The following is a 19,980-nucleotide window of genomic DNA, read 5'->3' as shown; positions in this document are numbered from 1 at the left end:
TAAAGGGAATCAAGAAGCTGGCCATGGGGACTTCCCTTGTGGTCCAGTGGTTAAGACTCCTCGCTTCCACAGCAGAGGGCATGGGTTCAATCCCTGGTCACGGAACTAAGATCTCACATGCTGCAAGACACAGCCAATATTAATATATAATAATATAATATTATATATTTTATATATTTGTATTATATACATTATTTATAAATAACATATAATATATAATTATATATTATAATATTATATAATATTATTTCTTATAAAATAATAAAATACTTAAATAATAAAATACTTAAAAAAAAAAGTTGACCATGAGTGAGTTACTAATTAACTGAAATCACAACGGAACTGATTTCGGCAAGCAGGGGAACTGAGAAATTCAACATATTCCACCTAGAGGCCAGCTGGCCATGGGGAACCAACGCCAGGGCTCCCAGCTTTGAGCTCAACACCCAGCTGGCCAGCTCTGCCCTGAGCCCAAGGCAAGGCCCATGTGACTGGCCCCTCACCTGGCTCTCAGCACACAGTTCCAAGTCTGCTCTCCTCCCCCGCCCCTGGCCAAAATCTCCATCTTGGTGGCCTGCCCGGGGTGGTTCAAGGCCCACTGCCAAGCCTCCCCGAGGCGGAGCGTGACCAGCGTGACCAGCCTCTGTGAGCAACCCTCCCAAATCCGACACCTTGGTCCCAGATCCCAGCTGCCTGGATCTGGACATGCGTTCACCCATGCAGACCCACCCAGCACACAGGGCAGCGCCAGCTCACCGGAAACCCAGGGAAAGGGGCACCACAGGACCCCAGCACCTGTGAGCTAAAATAATCTGCTGGTGCTAAACATATGTGCCAGGTTCCTGCCCATAAACTCAACGGAATAACAAAGGAGCCTCAGCTTCAGACTCTTCTTTCAGAGAACTTTAGGCCTCACTGAGCTCCACTTGCATCTCACACCCAGCTCTTGTTTATTAAAGCACTTCATATGCTCATGAGTGACAGTCAGCGATCTGTGCAATTAGATGAATGGATCAGAATCTGCTTCTTTCAGGAAAAGGCAAAAAAAAAAAAAATTCAGCAATCTGAAACCAAAGCCCAGTTTTAAAAAAGATGGTTTTTAGGATGAAGCTCATAAACATAGATGACTATGCATGTTAATATTTTCAGTGCTTGACACAGTTAAGTTGAAATAAAATGTTATGGGTTGAACAAAAAAAAAATCTGCTGAGTGACTGGAGGGTGAGGGAGACAAACATGTTTCCTCCACAAAACAGAAAGTCAACCTAAGTGAATACAGTATAGAAGATGGTTTAAATAAATACATTGTGAAAACGGGCACAGTGAGGGAGGGGGCTTGCCCCAGGCCCAACCCACCAAGGAAGTGGCTTTCTCTGGGGTGGCCATTTATGGAATTCTCAGCTTCCCAGGTAGCTCAGTGGTAATGAATCCACCCGCCAATGTGGGAGATGCTCAGTGGTAAAGAATCCACCCTCCAATTTGATCCCAGGGTCGGGAAGATACCCTAGAGAAGGAAATGGTAACCCATTCCAGTATTCTTGCCTGGGAAATCACATGGACAGAGCCGCCTGTCTGTTGGGCTACCGTCCATGGGGCCACAAAGAGTCGGACATGACTGAGCACACGCACACACATGTCCCAATAACTGTGGGCCTGAGGATGAGTTCAAAGGCTGCAGAGAGATGGAGAAACAGGCTAAATGAGCGGGCATGCCTGTCTGAGCTCAGGATATCCAGGCATCCACTCTTGGATGTTTTTCCTGAAATGGACAGAGGATGAAAGCACATTCGCTAGTGACTGAGCCAAAGTAACAAAGTTAATGTGGACCAAACGGAAGGACCAACGGGCCCACACACATGCACTCTGAGAAAAGAGAAGAACGACCCTGGCATGCGGTGGGTCACCACAGTGGCTGCCCAGCACTAGTAAGCCACTACTGGCCCCTGGGACCACATGGAATCCCACCCCAGGTCAGGCAGGGAGGCTGAACTTGGGCCACGCAGACAGCTAGTCTCTTTTGAGAGGAAAGGCCCCTGGGTGTTCACAAGCCCCCAGATCGCATCTATCTGCTTCATTAGAACTGTCAGAGTCAAGGGCAAGAGAAACCCAGCATTCTGTCCATCCTGCAGCCTTTCGAAGACTATAGTTGTTCAGGAATGTTCCGAGAGCTATCATTACTCAAAGACAGAAGGGCTGGCCGCTGGCTATGTATTTCACAGACTGTGTCTCACTTCATCCCTCACAATAGCCCCACGAGAGAAGCAGTATCACCTCCTCCACTTGACAGATGAGGAAACTGAGACGTGGGAAGGTTGAGCAACATTCCCAAGGCCACAGAGCTAGGAAGTGACAGAACCGTGTATAACTGAGTCACTCTGCTGGACAACAGATATAATGCTGGAAATTAACTATACTCCAATAGAACTTTTTTAAAAAGAAAGTGTTCCCTGGTGGCACAGTGGATAAGAATCCACCTGCCAATGCAGGGGGGCAGGTTTGATCCCTGGTCAGGGAACAAAGATCCCACATAACACAATTAAGACCCAGGACAACCAAATAAATTTTTAAAAAAGAGAGAGAGAGAGAGAGTCACCAAGATCCCCTTCCTAGAGATTCTGATCACCCAGGTCTGAGAGAAAAGCCCAGGAAGGAATGGGGAAAGAAACCTCCAGGGCTAAGTTCAATAAACGTTAGCCTTAAAAAAGGCATCAAGCTCTGGGTGGTGATGAGACAAGACTACAGGGAAAACTTCACTCAAGGAGGGAAAAGCTGACAGTAAGGCTGAACACTGACAAGGGCAGTGTAATACATTTAAGTGGGGAGGGGAAACAGGAATCATGGAAGAGCTCTGACATAGGGACCTCTGTCTGTGTAGACTGGATTGTCATCCTACCGTTATCACAAAGCAAAACAAACAAACAAACAAACAAATCATTTTGTCCAGCATCGATGCAAAAGTACTAAACCAAAAGGAAACACGCTACCCACCGCCACCTATAAACTTAAGAGAATCATCCACACACTGGGGACACAGGTGGCTGCCCATGGAGAAAGAACTTGTGAAACCCCAGGACAGTCAGCTCAATGGGCTGTCACGGGGACGGCACACTCAAAGGACCAGAAAGATTAAGGCCAGTGAGCCCTGGGAGAGTCTAGCAAGTGAGAGAGATAAAATAGGGTGCCAACCTTGACCGAAGCGGGTCAACACCCCCAAAGAAGGCAATATAAATTGCCTTACTGGGTTTGGATAACTGTGTGAGTGCAATCAGTGGGGGGGCCCTGGATTCAGAACCAGAACTGTTTTCTAACCTCTGCGTAAGAAATCTGAGGGCGAACGCACGTAGGATGATTAAGGTTGCAACGGGACCTTGCCCTCACCAGCTGGGTGACCAGTAGCATCAGCATGCTCCGTTCAAAAAGGACAGAGCCAAGCCCTTCCTTGCCACACACCCTCCTAAAGGCATGGGTTTGGCCTGACGATGACTTTTCCTGTCTTCCAGGAGTTCTCAGAGATCTAGAGATGATGGGAAGAAGGGTAAACACAGAGAGATACACTCCGTCCTTCTCCAAGCACAATGGAACTGCCAACAGGAGTAACACAGACGGTGTTCTAGGTTTTTTGTTTTTGTTTTTTTTTTTAAAGAACACAAAAATGCTTCCAGAGGCCTGACCCTTGGCTTGCACGTTGAAGCCACACTTTGTATTCTAAAGATGGACAGAGAACCATCACAGATGGGTTGAAGGTCTCCAGCTAGGGAGTGAACTAGATTTAGAATTCAGCATCTAGGGGCCACCACGGCTGCTCATCCATCCAGTGGTTCTTCTCCAACACACAGGTCAAAGTCCTCGGGGAACTAGACCCAACTGACTATGGGGTTCAACGGACTCTCCCCAACACCCAGCCTCCCAGCCAAACTGCATACTCGCACACCCTGGGGCCTGCCCCATTCTCAGAAAACAACTGCTTTGTGTCTGAGCCCACCCGAAGAACTTCTGGCCTACATCAAGCCTAAGCTCAGAACTGACCCTGTAATGGGTCTTTATTTTTTTTTTTTAATTAAAGTATCAGGACTTCCCTGGTGGTCCAGTGGCTGAGACTCTGCATTCCCCAATGCAGGGGGCCTGGTTCCATCACTGGTCAGGGAACTAGATCCCATGCGCCTCAACTAAAGATTCCACATGCCACAACTGAGACCCAGCGCAGCCAAATAAATAAATACAACAACAACAACAAAAATTAAAGTACCCTGTTACCCAGCAAATCCCCTTTCTCAGTATCTATCCTTGGTCACATGAGTGACAAGCAGGCATGTCTGGCCATGTTTACTGCGACAGCATTTGTATCAGTAGGGGATTTGGAAATAACTTCAATGGCCATCAATTAGGCTAAATTAAACAACTGTTTGTGTGTGTGCTAAGTCACTTCAGTCATGTCCAACTCTTTGCAACCCCATAGACTGTAGCCCACCAGGCTCCTCTGTCCATGGGATTCTCCAGGCAAGAATACTGGAGTGGGTTGCCATTCCCTTCTCCAGAGGATCTTCTCCACCCAGGGATCAAACCCACATCTCTTATGTCTTCCCCATTGGCAGGGAGGTTCTTTACCACTAGCGCCACCTGGGAAACCCACAAACAACGGTTTAGCCTTCTAAGGAAGGTTATGCAGGAGGTAAAATCAGTAAGACCTATCCACAGTGACAGAGAGCTATCACCAAGATGTAAGGGGGGTGGGGGGAGCACAATACTACTTGCAGCGCACTTTTTTTTTAGTTCTACAGGTATAATTGCAAGTATGTTAAGCATCTGAGAACACCAACAAACTCGTAACAGTGGTTAACCTCTAGGGAAGGACTGGGATTACAAGTGGTTGTTAAGGAAGATTTGGTTTTGCTCTGGAAGGTTTGCATTTTTTTTTTCCTACAGAGAATGTGTTCATGTACTACTTGTGTAGTGAAAATTGCATTTCACCATGTGATTTTTTAAAAAGAAACCGACCTTGTTCCGTACATCTCAGTCCTATGTTTGGGGGCAATTTCTAACTGAATCTGCCATACAACTCCCTAGGAGGCTGAAAGCAGAGTGGTGCAAAGCAGTGGGCTTTGCAACACAGATCTTTAAGTATTAGGATCCCAGCTCTGTGACTCTGTGGATGGTTCAATTTATACGCCAGTTCAGGGAAGAGACAAGAAAAAAACGAGAAAGGCATGTCAGAGGGCTTCTGGGTAATATAAAGGGATGTCCTAGGAAAGATTTCAGTTGTTCGAGTTGAGCATTCCAGCTGTTCAACATCACACACACACACACACACACAGACTCGCCCATAATGGCAGCTCTCACCCAACCACACGTAATCCACACCAGGGCCCCTAGCCAACCAGCTGTGCTTCAGACCCTTCCATCTGGGAATCAGGATTTTTAACATCAATTCCGATCCCATGGGTTCATGAGAAGGAAGAAGCTGACCACCACATCAGACAAGTTCCAAAATCTCATTTACTCCTGGGGGCCACCTAATCACACAAAACACCGATCTTTTAAACACACACACACACTCTCCACCTCTTCAAAACGCCATGTGAAAAGCCCATAGAAACACAAAAGTCTATTATTAAGGACCCAGGGTCACCAAAACTAGCCTAGGCTCTTAGAAATCAGAGTTGTGGTCCTTCTGGTAGGGGTGAGGATTCACTCAAAAAGGTCACAGGAACACTTCGGAGGTGACAGAAAGGTTCTGTCTCGGGATGCATTTGTCAAAACTGATCAAACGGCACCGTTCAGATCTGAGCATTCCACTGTATGCAAATTACACCTCAATTTAAAAAGAAAACTACCCCAGCACCGGTTCTCCCTGGCTGCAGCAGTACTTCGAGCTGTCCTATGAGATATCTGAAATCTCTGTTGTGCTATGTAAAGTGCACAAGTACCATGGTGACAGTCGCCATAAAAATAGATAACAAGATTAAAATGGATAGAGGACACAGGAATTTAAGAGCGGCACACCAGGAGCAATTCGTGTTCGGCTGAAGAAGAAAAATAGAAAGAGGACAGGGAGGTTTTCATTCCTCCCCCACCACCACCAAGTCCCCCGCCCCCTTGCACTTTGAAAAACAGCCACCCCGTGTGGTTGTTTTTACTAAGAGAGTTTTATGGCTTCCTAATACTCAAAGGACAAAAACGGCTGAGAGCTGTTATTTCTTATCGTGTTTTTGCCTTAAAAAAAAAAAAAAAATCTGATAGCCTAAGTTTTTCCCATACTCACTGTTATGTGGCCCAGGGAACTGATTCCGAGCAACTCAACAAGCACAGTCGATGTGCCATATACTGTGTGAGATCCAAATGATGCTGAGATAAAGGCGGCCTGAGCCCTTCATCATCAAAGGCACAAAGATTTCCCACTTTAGTTCTCAATTATAGAGTTCTGTCTGTACTTTTTACATACACCTAAAACTGACGCCCCCTAGGTAAGCACCCCGAAATTGCTCCACATGAAGAAAGCACTTTCGGGCAGCTCAAAGGTAAAGCATTTGCCTGCCAATGCAGGAGACACAGGTTCAATCCCCGGTCCCGGAGGATTCCACATGCCTGGGAGCAACTAAGCCCATGCACCACAACTACAGAGCCTGTGCTCTAGGGCCTGGGAGCCGCAACTGCTGAAGCCCCTGAACCACAGAGCCCATGCTCTGCAACAAAAGAAGCCGCTGCGATGAGAAGCCCGCGAACCTCGACTGGAGAGCACCCCTTCTCGTCTCAACAAGGGAAAAGCCTGCACAGCCACAAGGACCCAGTCCAGCCAAAAAATTAAAAAAAAAAAAACAAAAAACACTTTCTTGCCTAATACTGATTCTTTCAAATGCCAAAAGGCCGGCATGAATGGCCTGGTGACATAAATCTTGCATTCTTCTCCAAAAGATGAGATAAACCTCTATTCTCCTTGCGGAATTTCTGAGAAACATTTGCTATGTGAGTTAGCCCTGACAGTGCTCCCAACAAAAGAAGGAATCCAAAAATATCAGCAAGAAAATCTAAAATGTTGAACCAGAGTGGATTCTAAATAAACCACATATTTGAGTAAAATTTAGGCAAAATCAAACTTCCACACGGAAGCAACAAATAATAAAAATGTGAAAACAAAAACATTTTTATTCAAATCACACATTTACTAACATAAAATAACATTAACATATGCATTTCTGGAAAATCCCACCCAAAAGTGTCTTTATCTGTTCCTTGTCGTCACTGTCACTAGATCCACAGAGCAGCCACAGTTCAGATTCCTCCCTGGTGTCAGGATGGCATTTAATGTGCTGAGGGTCTCCCAGGTGACCCAGATGGTAAAGAATCAGCCTGCAATGCAGGTGACCTGGGTTCGAGGTTTGACCTCTGGGTCCAGAAGATCCCCAGGAGAAGGAAATGGCAACCCACTCCAGTATTCTTCCTTGGAGAATTCCCATGGACAGAAGAGCCTGGCAGACTATAGTCCACGGGGTCACAAAGAGTTGGATACGACTGAGTGACTGAGCTCAGTAACAACAATAACCTGGTAATAGAAACCTGCCTGGAAAACATGAGGAAGGAGGTAGTCAAGGACACTTTCAGGTCCTCCACAGCCAAGCAGAGGACCCCAGGAGTCAATTAAAGGTCCCCAGCTTGATTCATTCATTATACTGAATACAAATGCCCAATAAACACGATAGTCTTCCAAATGTCAGCCTGCTTTGTTTATCGTTATTTGCCATCTCCACTCCACCTCTGACTTCTTGCTTTTCCTAAAGACAAAATTCAATTTTCGGCAGTCCTGGCCACAAACTGACTCCTGAGCCACCACTGAATAGTTCTCTTCCTCCTTTCTAAAATGACCCCAGCAGATTTCTTGAAAATGTTGGGACCCACTTATTAACATTTTCTAAAAAGCTTACAATGATGATGTTGACCCTAGTACTGTACAATTAGAGGTATATCCCATATTTCACATTATCTTTCAGCTGTGACAGGTCGCACAATAACCCAAGAATTGGAAAGGACTTTGGAAGCCAGCCTAATTCTTGTTCTCTTCGACGGCACCCTTAATCCACAGCATTCAGCCCACGCTGAATACCTTCAATGATGGGGAGCTCACTATTCCATGGGAAGACATTTCCACTGTTGGTCAGACCTGCCAGCTAGAAAATTCCTTTTCCAGGATTCCTCTGGTGGTCCAGTGGCTAAGACTCCACACTCCCAGTGCAAGGGTTTCATCCCCTGGTCAGGGAACTAGATCCCACATGCTGCACCTAAGAGTTCAAATGTCGGAACTAAAGACCCCTCATGGCAACAAAGATCAAAGATTCTGTGTGCCACAACTGAGATCTGGCACAGCTAAATAAAAAAATCAAAATTAAAAAAAATTCCTTTTCTGACAGAACTGAAATCTGGTCTCCTAGTCTTTATGGTTTAAAGGAACCTTAAAGCTCATCCTCTTCCATGTAATCATTCAACAGGTAAGGAATCATGTTAAGCAATCATTCTACAGAGGAAGAATCTGAAGCTAGAGAGGATAAAGTAATTGTTCCATCCACTGGTCATATTCTAACACCAGGAGCAGAGATGAAAAAGTCAATAACTGTGAAAACATCTGAAAGCACTACTGGGTGCCCACGCCCCTGAGCATACTCCTGTCATTCCTAATCCCACAGCATCCCAGGCCCCTTCCTGTGGGTGACGTCTTCTCTGTTCGTGTTTTTTTTAAATCATAGCCCCACAGTGGTCCAAATGGCACAAGACCAGCAGAGGCCATCAACACCAGATCCTGGGATTGGACTGATAAATTTCTGATCTAGTTATTAATGGGATTTGAATTCTAAAATAGGGCTTGCCCAGTGGCTCAGATGGTAAAGAATCTTGCCTGCCAAGGCAGCAGACCAGGGTTCGATTCCTGGGTTGGGAAGATCCCCTGGAGAAGGGAATGGCTACCCACTCCAGTATTCTTGCCTGGAGAATTCCATGGATAGAGGAGCCTTGCAGGCTACAGTCCATGGGGTCTCAAAGAGTCAGATGTGACTGAGCAATTAACATTAACTTCTAAAAAAACCTCATGTCACTCAGGGCTCCCATTCAACTTGTGAACAACAGAACAATCTCAAACTTTTTCCCACATGATCTGTCCCCTCCTTGGCACCTGGAGGACCACTGGGGCTACACTGTGCTTGTCTGTTTGACTACTGGTCTCCCGCTTTCAATCAGATCATCAAATTCAGGTCAGAGACTGAGTCTTCTTTTGTGTCTCCAGTCAGTGCTTGACACATAGCAGGTAAATAACTCAAGATTAGTCACTGAATGAATCATCTACCTTTACCCCATCCTGTCCCTGAATGATAAAATGTTTTTTAAAAATAGTGTTCAGGAGAGTGAAGAGACAAACCACAGGCTGGGAGAAAATATTTGCAAAAGACACACTGATAAAGGACTATTATCCATAGCATACAAAGAACTCTTAAAACTCAACAGTAAGAAAGCAAACATTTTAAAAAGTGAGCCAAAAACTTTAACAGATACCTCACCAAAGAAGACATACAGACAACCAAAAAAGCACATGAAAAGATGTGATCACAAGTCATTAGGGAAATGCAAATTAAAATTATACCACTACCCACCGATGAGAATGGCCAAAATCCAATAACTGACCACGCCAAATGCTGGTGAGGATACAGAGCAACAGGAACTCTCATTTATTGCTGGTGGGAATGCAAAGTGGTGCAGCCACTTTGGAAAACATTTTGGTGGTTTCTTCCAAAACTGAACACTCTCTTACCATACGATACAGCAGTTGCATTCCTTGGTATTTATCCAAAGGAGCTGAAAAATTACATCCACATAAAAACCTGCACACAGATGTTTACAGCGGCTTCATTCATAATGACTGCCCATACTTGGAAGCAACCAAGGTGAACGGATAAATACACTGTGCTACATCCAGATAATGGGATCCTATTCAGTGCTATTTATGCCTTGGAGAAGGAAATGGCAACCCACTCCAGTGTTCTTGCCTGGAGAATCCCAGGGACGGGGAAGCCTGGTGGGCTGCCGTCTATGGGGTCGCACAGAGTCGGACACGACTGAAGCGATTTAGCAGTAGCATTCAGTGCTAAAAAGAAATGCTGAAAAGAATTATACTACCAAGCCAGGAAAGGACATGGAGGAAGATTAGATGCATATTATCGAGTGACATAAGCCAATCTGAAAAGACAGCACGCTGTACAATTCCGATCATATAACATTCTAGAAAAAGCAAAACTGTGGAGCCAGTAAAAATAAAAGGGGCTACCTGGAGTTAGGGAGAGGGATGGATGAATAGGCAGAGCACAGAGGATTTTAGGGCAGTGAAAATACTCTATGTGATACTGTAACAGTGGATACATTTGTCCGAAATCGGAATATCCTAATATAAACTATGGATTTTGGGTGATTAGTAATTGTCAGCATAGGTTCATCAGTTACAACAAATGTACCATCTGATAGGGGATGCCGATGGCTGGAGAGGCTGTGCATGCGAGGGGCAGGGAGAATGTGGGAAATTTCTGTATCTTCCTCTCCATTTCGCTGTGAATATAAAACTGCTCAAGAAAATGAAGTATATTTTTAAAAAATATATGGTAGTGTTTTTCCCACTGTGACATACATACATGCTATAAAAAATATAAATAGCAAACTTAAAACGTTAAAAAAAAGTCACTCAACTTGTCTATCTAGAAGTAACCAATATTAGTATTTTGATATTAGAATTATTGGAATATTTCCTTCCAGTCATTTTCTACGCACTTTTTTAATTTTAAGATTTGAAATCATAGGGGCTTCCTGGGTGGCTCAGTGGCAAAGAATCCACCTGCCAATGCAGGAAACACAGGTTCGATCCCTGATCCGGGAGGATCCCACATGCCTTGCAGCAACTAAACCCGTGTGCCACAACTATTAAGCCCACGTGCTGCACCTGCTGAAGCCTGCGTGCCCTAGAGCCCATGCTACACAAGAAGCCACCACAATGAGAAGCCCGCACGCCACAGCGAGAGGAGCCCCCGCTCGTCGCAATGAGAGAAAAGCCCACGGGCAGCAACAAAGACCCAGCACACCCAGAATAAATACAACTATTTTCAAAAACTTAAACAGATTTGAAATCATACTGTAGATGCTCCTTAACTTTTCGCAGAAACCTCTGCCCATGTTATTTTAAAATATTCCTAACCATGATATCAATGGCATAATATTCCACTATGAAGACACACCCATCAGAATCACTTATGGATTACTTCCTGCCCAGTTACACTACTGGACATTTACGTTGTTTCCAATTTTTCATTACAGTTTAAGAAAAAAAAAAAAACAACAACTCTAAATAATCTCTGTGTACAAAGCATCCTGTACACCTGCAATGTGGTCTCCAGGAGGGGGATTATCTTACCAGAATGTATAAGTATTACAATTCAAATTTTAAAAACTAAATCAGGCTTTACATTTATCCCTCACGGAATTTCTTTTCTAAATTTGAGCCCTCATTCTGTATATCTCTGAATCTTGGTCTATCTACTAAATAAGCAATTCCTCCCACCTCTACACTGTCAACAATGTTGACAAACACACCTTCTGTATCTTCACCCACAAGGATGGAAAAAAAATGTTGAACAGCTCAACGCCAAGAATAGAACCCTATGGCACTCATTTCTGGACCCCTTTCCAGGCTGACTCAGAGCCACTAATTAACAGTTTTTGCATACAACTGTCAAATTAAATTAATACCACCACCCAGCCCACATTCCACCACTTATTTAATATGGACCATCCTACCTAAAGAAACTGATAAATACTTGCATGGCTTCTCTGATGTAGTAACCAAACCGTTATATAAAACAGGAAATGGGGGACTTCCCTGGTGGCCCAGTGGTTAAGAATCCACCTTCCGACGCAGGGAATTTGGGTTCCAACCTTGCTCGGGGAGCTAAGATCCCACGTGCCGTAACTACAGAAGCCCTCGCACTGCAACTGCTGAGCCCACGGCCGTTCTGGAGCCCACACAATGCAATAAAAGACTCCGTGTTGCAACTGAGATCTAACGTGGCCAGTAAATAAATAAAATGAAGATATAAAGTGAAAGAGGGGCACTGGACACTTATTTTTAAAAAAGCAGGAAATGGGTTTTAATTTGATATGGTTCGGCTGACTTCTGGTTATCCTTGCATCCTATGGTGACATATTTTTAAGCAATTTGGTAAAAAGTATGTCAGTTTTGACTTTTTTTTTTTAACAAAGACTGCATTTTAGGGGCTTCCCTGGTGGCTCAGCGGTAAAGAATCCACCTGCTAATGCAGGAGACACGGGTTCAATCCCTGGGTCTGGAAGATCCCACATGGGGCGGAGCAGCTAAGCCCATGCACCACAGCTACTGAACCTGTGCTCTAGAGCCTGGGAGCCTCGACTGCTGAGACCACACGCGGCAACTACCGAAGCCCACTCTTCCTACAGCTCTCGCTCCCCAACAAGAGAAGCCACCACAGTGAGAAGCCTGAGCACCACAACTAGAGATGGCCCCCGCTCACTGAAACTAGAGAAAAGCCCACACAGCAACAAAGACTCAATGCAGTCCTCAATAAATAAATAAATTTTTTAAAAAAAACTGTATTTTAAAATAGTCAAGCCGCACATCTGTAAAAAGCAGAGTGGTTCTTGTTCAGTCCCTGTCACCTGCAGCTTCCCCCAGGGAAGGACTATCAATCATGGGTGGTTATGGACCCACTAGTTTTCTAGGAATCATTTGCATTCATACCTGGTCTTGAACCAATTATTACAGGGTCATTATGCATCCTGGGTTATCAGTCTCTGGATCCCGGAAGCCCACCTCCGAGACCATCCTAGGAAGGATTTAAGAGAAGAAATGACACCGTCTCCTCACCACTCCTTTATTATTCACTCACAGAACCAAAGCTCCTGAGAACCTAATGTCAAATGGCACTTGGCAATTGTGACTCACATCTCACCAAATTATTACCTCAACATGGTTCCCAGAAAGGACGTGCCAGGAGTCACCATCTAACCAGGCCAGCCAGAAGTGGAAAGGCGGAGGACTGAGAGATCCTGGGGGTCACTAGAAACCGGCCTCACCAGAGAATATAGTCCAAGGCCATCTCTGATTAGTACCATTCCAATCATCAGGAAAATATTTCAAAGTGCCAGCCGGCAGCAACTCAGAAAAGACTACTGACAAGCCTCAAACAAGTCATCTGCACACAAAGCTCTCAAATTCAGTGTCACACTCCTACCTGAACCCTCCGACAGCGATCCTAAATTCCCTCCTTGGCCTCTGCGTCTCTTGGAAACTCAGATCACAAACCCAAAGGCCTGCAGAGCTGAGCAGGGAACTGACATCAACTGGATTAAAGCAGCGGAGAGCAGGGAAACCCAAATGTCTGTCGGCCCACCCCGCCAGGGTGGTGCTGTCTCCCATCTCCAGGGGCCAGCCACCACTCAGTTGCACAGGCTGGCCTGATCTGACTTTTTACGAGAGTTCCAACTTCAGAGGTTTTTCTGGACTGCTCCTGATTTTTGAAAACCTTTGTGTGGCAGAAAACCTCCCAGGGACAATCCCAGTCTGCAAACTGAACACATTCTTCAGGCCTCCTGTTTACAACCCCTCCACTACCCTTTGATCCTAACCAACCTTTCCAGTCTGACTGCTCCCTCCTCTCTCACAAGGACCTCTTCTGCACACTGTATACACCCCTAACCCCTGGCCATGGGCCCCCACCTGCGCAGCATCATAGTGATAAACCCCCCACCTGTGAGGCACCATGAGACACCACAAAGGAATCACCCCAGACTTCCTTCCCTATTTCAGAAGTTTTTTCCAAGTCACACAAGCATAGCTCCTTCCCTTGTACCCTGTGGCTACTTATTTTTCATCTTGGCATTTCATCACCTTGCCTTGCTCCTTAATCACAGGCGGACCTTATCTCTCATGGAGCTTGTAAACGTTCAGTCCCTTCCTCATGCTTCCTTCCACCTTCAGCACTAATCAGGGGTGCTCTGCACAGAAGCAGTTTACTCAATACTTCTTCGATGTGAAAATGCTCTTTAACTGTTTTCCTAACTATGGGTTATGATCCATTACAGACTCGTTAAGTTGACTTGGTGGAAGACAATAAACATTTGTAAATGAAAAACAATAGAAAAGAAAATAAAAATATCAGGATTGAGATTGACATGTACACACTGTGCTGTGCTGTGCTGAGTCGTGTCCAACTCTCTGCGACCCCGTGGACTGTAGCCCACCAGGCTCCACTGTCCATGGGATTTCCCAGGCAAGAATACTGGAGTGGGTTGCCATTTCCTCCTCCAGGGAATCTTCCCAAGCCAGGGATCAAACTCGTGTTTCCTGTGTCTCCTACGTTGCATGCGTATTCTTTAGCCACTGAGCCATTAGGAACTAACAAGGAGCTACCATATAGCACAGGGACCTCTATGCAACACTGTAATGATCTATATGGGAAAAGGATCTAAAAAAGAGTGGATGTATGTATATGAATATCTGATTCACTCTGCTGTACACCTGAAACTAACACAACATTGTAAATCAACTATATTCCAATAAAAATTCATTAAATAAAAATATCAGAGGTGACTGCACCAAGCAAGAGAGGTAGTACTCATGAACTTAAATTAGGTTTTTACATACATGATTGGGTGTACTGGTTCATGATGTAAATCTTTTTTCTTAATGTAGGTCATGGTTGAAACAGTGTAGAAAACACTGTTCTGTAATCAGTAGATTAGTTCCACCAGTGCTCCATGCAACCTTTTTTTTTTTGATAGTCATATATTCCCTAAAAAGAAAAAAAATATCCGATGGCCACCTCTCCCCATATGAGCCAGTTTGCCCTGCTAATTCATTGATCCTGCATCTCAGAAGAAGAGGGAGACTAAGTAGCTGCAATTACATTGTCACTCATTCTGCAACTCTGTGCAATCATATCCTTCAAATTCACCAGCCCTGGGATGTTGCAAGTTGAAGCTTGGGGAATTTGTTCAGTACATCACCCTTGCTCAGCCTTGCAACAGGAAAGCAGAGTTCAGAGCTCAGGAGAAGCACCCTCTGCAGACAGACAGGCAGGTGGCTGGCTTCCTGGGACCTGGCTAGGGCTCCGGTTAGCAGGAGGAACCTGTCCCTGGAAAAGGCACTATCCGAAATTAGGGTCCAAAATTTCCTCCTTCCTCTTTTAGATCATCTGGCTGTCCCCTCGTCTTGTTGCTCCCCCCATGCACACCTGCAGTGGGACACCAGGACTAGACTGAAGGTCTCTGTGGAGAGCAAAACTCAACATGTTTCAAAGTCCAGCAATTTATGTGCTTAGTGAATTCCATTCTAGTTCCCGCCATTCTCCACTCCCTCTCTCCCAGTTAGAAGAAAAGGTGTCCCATATTCCTTGGAGCCTCAACTGCTTTGCTAACTTCAGGTTCAGGACCAGGTGATGTCATCTGAATAGCAAGACAGAACAAAGCCTTCCAACTCAGACCCTAGATCCCCTCACCAACATCCTCTACTGCACCCCCCATGACCACGAAGACACTCATCAGAGTGCCTTCCGTCCCCCAGCTCCAGCAGCCCTTCCCACCCTATACACCCTGGTTTCCCACCAATCTCAGGGCTGCAGTTGCTAGCAGGACACCTACCTATGTTTCAACTTCTTAGCAAACAAAAGAAACTTCTCCGCAGCCTGAGTATCAATTACTTCTCTCCAAAACATACATTTCCGATTTCTCCAGTTACCAAGCACAGCAGTTCCAAGGCCCTGGCGTGTAATCAATTTCCACAAAGAATTAATTTGCATTCATCTCCTCCTTCACCCTGCCCCTGTCAACAGATTATTTAAACCATAATGCTTCTAAAACTCATCCACTTTTGCATTTCCAGTTATCCCAGTCCAAATCCTGGGCATTCCACAACTGTAACATCCTACTGATTTGTCTCCTAACATAACTTTTCAAAGGGCTTCCCTGGTGGCTCAGCAGCAGAGAATCCGCCTGCCAATGCTGGAGACTCGGGTTAACACGGGTTTGATCCCTGGGTCAGGAAGGTCCCCTGGAGGAGGAAACGGCAACCTACTCCAGTATCCCAGCCTGGAAAATCTCCTAGACTGAGGAGCCTGGAGGGCTACAGTCCACAGGATCCCAAAGAGTCAGGCTAAACAACATTATTTTTCAAAATCTTTCCAAAGACCCTCTCGTGACATCACTCTCTGGCTCCGAAACCTTGACTGTCTCCCCAGTACACACAGAGTAAAGTGCAATCCCTCAACCTGGCCTTCTAGGATGTTCACAACCTTAATCATCGTCCTTCCCCATCTTTACTCCTATTGCTCAAGAAACATCCCCTGGTCTGACCAAGGACATCTCCTGTCTCTCAGGAAAGTCATGTCCGTTTGCACCTTGTGGCCCACCTCAAGGGTCTCTGGGAAAACAGTTCTGTGATTCCTACCCTATTCCTTCTCTGAACTCCAACAGCACCTATTCTACACTTTGCAGCTTGACAGGTAATCGTGCCCTATCTGGATGCCTTACTTCCCATGCTTAAGTCTTTCTGTCTCCACCCCGAATGATAAACCCTGGAGGAAATCATCTCCTGTATCTTTTACATCCTCCTTACTGAATAGCTGTCTGAATCTCTTCTCCTCCCATATGCAATCCCTTTCTGACCTCTCACACCTGTTACGTCTTCCTCCCCTACCTCTGGCCTTTGCCAGAGTTATTTTCCATGTGCATAACGGATTTCATAACTTAGGACTCTAAGTCTAGTCCCAGCTCTGACCTTGCCTTTGACAGTCCCCCTGTCCCCCAGCATTTAGTCACTCAGGCAGTCAGAGTACATTAATTTGAACTTGAGCTCTCAAATCACTTCCACCTTTCCTTGGGTGCTGTCTGCCAGACAGCCTGGCATGGTGCTGAGAAGGCCTGCAGTCCCCCAAAGGTACCTGTGGAATTGAACTTAATTGCTGTTTTCTGGTGTTTCCAGTGTCCTGAGACCCGGAATCTCTGTTTACACAAAACCTTAGGAGGATGTCAAAAAGGCCTTGGATACCTGTTGATCACTCACTTGCAGGCAAAGTGCACCATATGGGGTGTAAAGAACGGATCGGTGGCCTGCAGGTAACCCCTGCACCTGGCTGCCTGACATATGGAGAACACTCGCCTGCGGGAAGCTCTCCAAAGTCACCGGGCATTGGCCAAGGCCGTCTGAAACCAAGAGGCAACAGAACCCCCTCGTCCCCTGGCAGGTGGGCGTCTTTAGATTTCTGAGTCCGTCCTAAAGTGAAGGCGCTGAGCTCCGAACTCCCAGGCAGGGAAGAAAACGCTGCCTTGGAAATTGTTTGCACATGACAAACTCCCCGTCCAGGCCCCCACCCGGGCACCCCACAAGTCCACAGTGCCTGCGCCCGGGGCTGCCGGCGAGGACAGGCAGGGTGAAGGCGCGCAAAAGGAAGCAGGGGGGTGGACAGAAGAGTGGGGGCCAGCCCCCGAGGTGGAGGGTGTGTCGCGCCGCGCGTCCCAGAGCCCGGCACTCGCCCGCCCGGCCGCTCTGTGGAGCGGGCAGGAACGCGCGGGGCGCCGGAACGACTGGGCCGACCGCCCAGCCGGAAAGGGTCAGGGAGGGGGCAGGTCACCCTCCGGCGGAGAGGCGACTCCGGACCGGCGCTCAAAGTTGGGGAGGGGATTCCTCGGCGAGCGTGATAAACAAGGCGGCGCACGCGAGGGAGGGAGGGCGCGCAGCCACCCCCCTCCCGGCCGGCGCGGCACTGCCGCAGCGCCCCCGCGCCCCGACCGGCGGCGCCCGCCTCCCTGCCCTCCGGCCCGGCCCCCGCGGGCGTGCAGAGCGTGGGAAGTTCCCGGGCCGCCCCCCGTCCCCAGGCTGCAACGCCGCGAGGTCCTCGCGCAGCTCACCTCGCCCCGCCACGAGTGGCGGCACGGGCCGGGCAGCTCCCCCTCGGACAGCTCAGCTCGGTTCGGGGCTGCGGCTGCCGCGGCCCCCGCCCGCCCGGCGAGGCCCACCGCCCCGCTCCGCTCCGCTGCGGCCGCCCGCCCGCCGAGGCTCCGTTCGCGCCCACCTGGCCGGCCTGCCCTCCCTCTCCGGGACACTGCGCTCACGTACGCGGCCGCGGCCACAACCCGGCCCGGATTCCCAGCCCGGGAAGGGAGCGGAGGCGCGCACCAGCCAGCGAGCGCCGGGCCAGGCTGGAGACACACCCCCTAGCCGCCCTCCCCGCGCGCGCCCCCCGTCCCCCGGCGCCGCGCGCGCCCGCCGCCCGCGCGCCTCTCGGCGGCCACACGCGCCCGCGCCGCCCCCGCCCCCACACTCCCGCCGCGCGCCCGGCGTGCACACCCCGGCCGCCAGTAGACAGTGGGCGCTCAATAAGTGCCCGAGCGACTCCTCGCGCACATGCGCACTTGAACCTGACCGAGTGGTGACGCCCCCGCTTCCCCCCACCACCACCCCCAAATCCGACCCGGCGGCTGCAGCTCCGAACCAAACTTGAGCGTTTGCCTGTTTTCACTTGAACCGCCAACCGAGCCAAAGTTTCTCGCTGTTGTTTTTCCAAGCCGAGCTCTGGGACCGGCTTCACCGAGACAGGCCGAACTCGCCCCAAGGCGGGAAAGGCCGCCAGCAGCCTCCGAGCGCCGCCGACGGACGCTGGGCGGGGGCAATGGAGACCCAGGCCGCGCAGCCCCGGCCCGCCGAGCGAGAACGAAAGGCCGGAGGGAGTGAGGGTTGCAACCAACCTTTCCATCTTCCTTTGCTTTAATGTTTTCTTCTCCATTTTATGACATTTTACTCGAGCTCACTCGTTTGTAGTTGTAAAGTGAGGCGTTATTTACTGTTTCTGGAATTAGCAGGAGAGAAAGTTAACTATTAGCTTTCAGCCCTTATGTAAACAATACCAGTTGCTTTTGGCACCGTTAGGCTCTGGCTTTTGTGTAATTTGTAACGAGGAGAATTGAAGCTGTTCCATTGTGTTGCTCTGTGTTTTTCAGAGATAAGACCAAGAGCCACAACGGTAGTGAAGGGCCCTAGTGCCTGTATGCGTGGGCATATAGATTCATATTCAAATAAATTTAAAGGATAGAAGAAACCAATCCCCTCCCCCCAAAAGTTTTTAAATATTTTTGGACTTACTTGTTGAGTTTGCAGTCAGTTCACCTTCAATTTGAAGTGTACTGTTTTTCTTGCAGTGAGACGGTGGGGAGTGTGCAGGAAAGGACTGCAGGCTTTGCAGTCAGACAAGCCTGGTTTGCAATCCTGATTTTACTGTCGAACTAGTTTTATGCTTTTCAGCAGGGTCTTTTCTCTATCTGAACCTCAGTTTCTTTATCTGTAAGATGAAATAAAAAACATGGGTACAGTGCCTAGGTCACACCAAAGAAACACATTTAAATATTCTTTCCCTTCCCTCATGGTCCACCATTTGTTAACATAAGAAAAATCTCCTTTAAAAAACTCCAAAGTCCCTAAAGGATATCAGTGCTCAACTAGGGGTGACTTTTGCCCCCAAGAGACATTTTGGCACTGTCTGGAAGTATTTTTGATCGTCACAACTGGGGGTAGTGGTGCTCCCAGCATCTAAACAGGTATAGGGCAATGCTACTGCTAAACGTCCTGGAAGGCACAGGATGGCCCCACACCACAAAAGAATTACCTGGTCTGAATTGTCAATAGTGACACTGTTGAAAAATCCTGCTATAGGCTAATTCGGCCATCAAACAATTCACCAAAGACTGGTTCCCCCTTTTCCTTCTTATCCTCAAGGAAACATTCTTCTTTTGCGTTCAAAAGAGGAACAGAAAGCAAAGCATTTGGGGGATCGAAGCAATGATATGAGTATGCAAAACGTCCCCTTAATGGGAAAATGCAGATTTGAATTTTACTTTTTATTATTAAAGGAATAGTCTACTTCATGAACAACCAATGTG

The 19,980-nt window shown here is 47.4% G+C and overlaps 1 protein-coding gene across 3 annotated transcripts in view; it reads right to left on the bottom strand.

The window, feature by feature from the left end:
- The window catches only part of ZNF395 (zinc finger protein 395), a 48,768-nt gene extending 29,406 nt beyond the window's left edge, over nt 1-19,362 (bottom strand). Inside the window, exons 1-2 of one of the 3 annotated variants that reach the window (XM_027549034.1) lie at nt 19,187-19,362; nt 18,793-18,893 (exon numbers count right to left, since the gene is read on the bottom strand). In XM_027549034.1, the coding sequence (XP_027404835.1) occupies nt 18,793-18,830 (38 nt within the window). In that variant the 5' untranslated portion in view covers nt 18,831-18,893; nt 19,187-19,362. The other 2 variants (XM_027549036.1, XM_027549035.1) reach the window with 2 other exon arrangements.
- Between the last annotated feature and the right edge of the window lie 618 nt (nt 19,363-19,980).

Source organism: Bos indicus x Bos taurus, chromosome 8, assembly GCF_003369695.1.
Source record: "Bos indicus x Bos taurus breed Angus x Brahman F1 hybrid chromosome 8, Bos_hybrid_MaternalHap_v2.0, whole genome shotgun sequence".
Classification (NCBI taxonomy): domain Eukaryota; kingdom Metazoa; phylum Chordata; class Mammalia; order Artiodactyla; family Bovidae; genus Bos; species Bos indicus x Bos taurus.
This window is presented reverse-complemented; position numbering and strand designations above follow the sequence as displayed.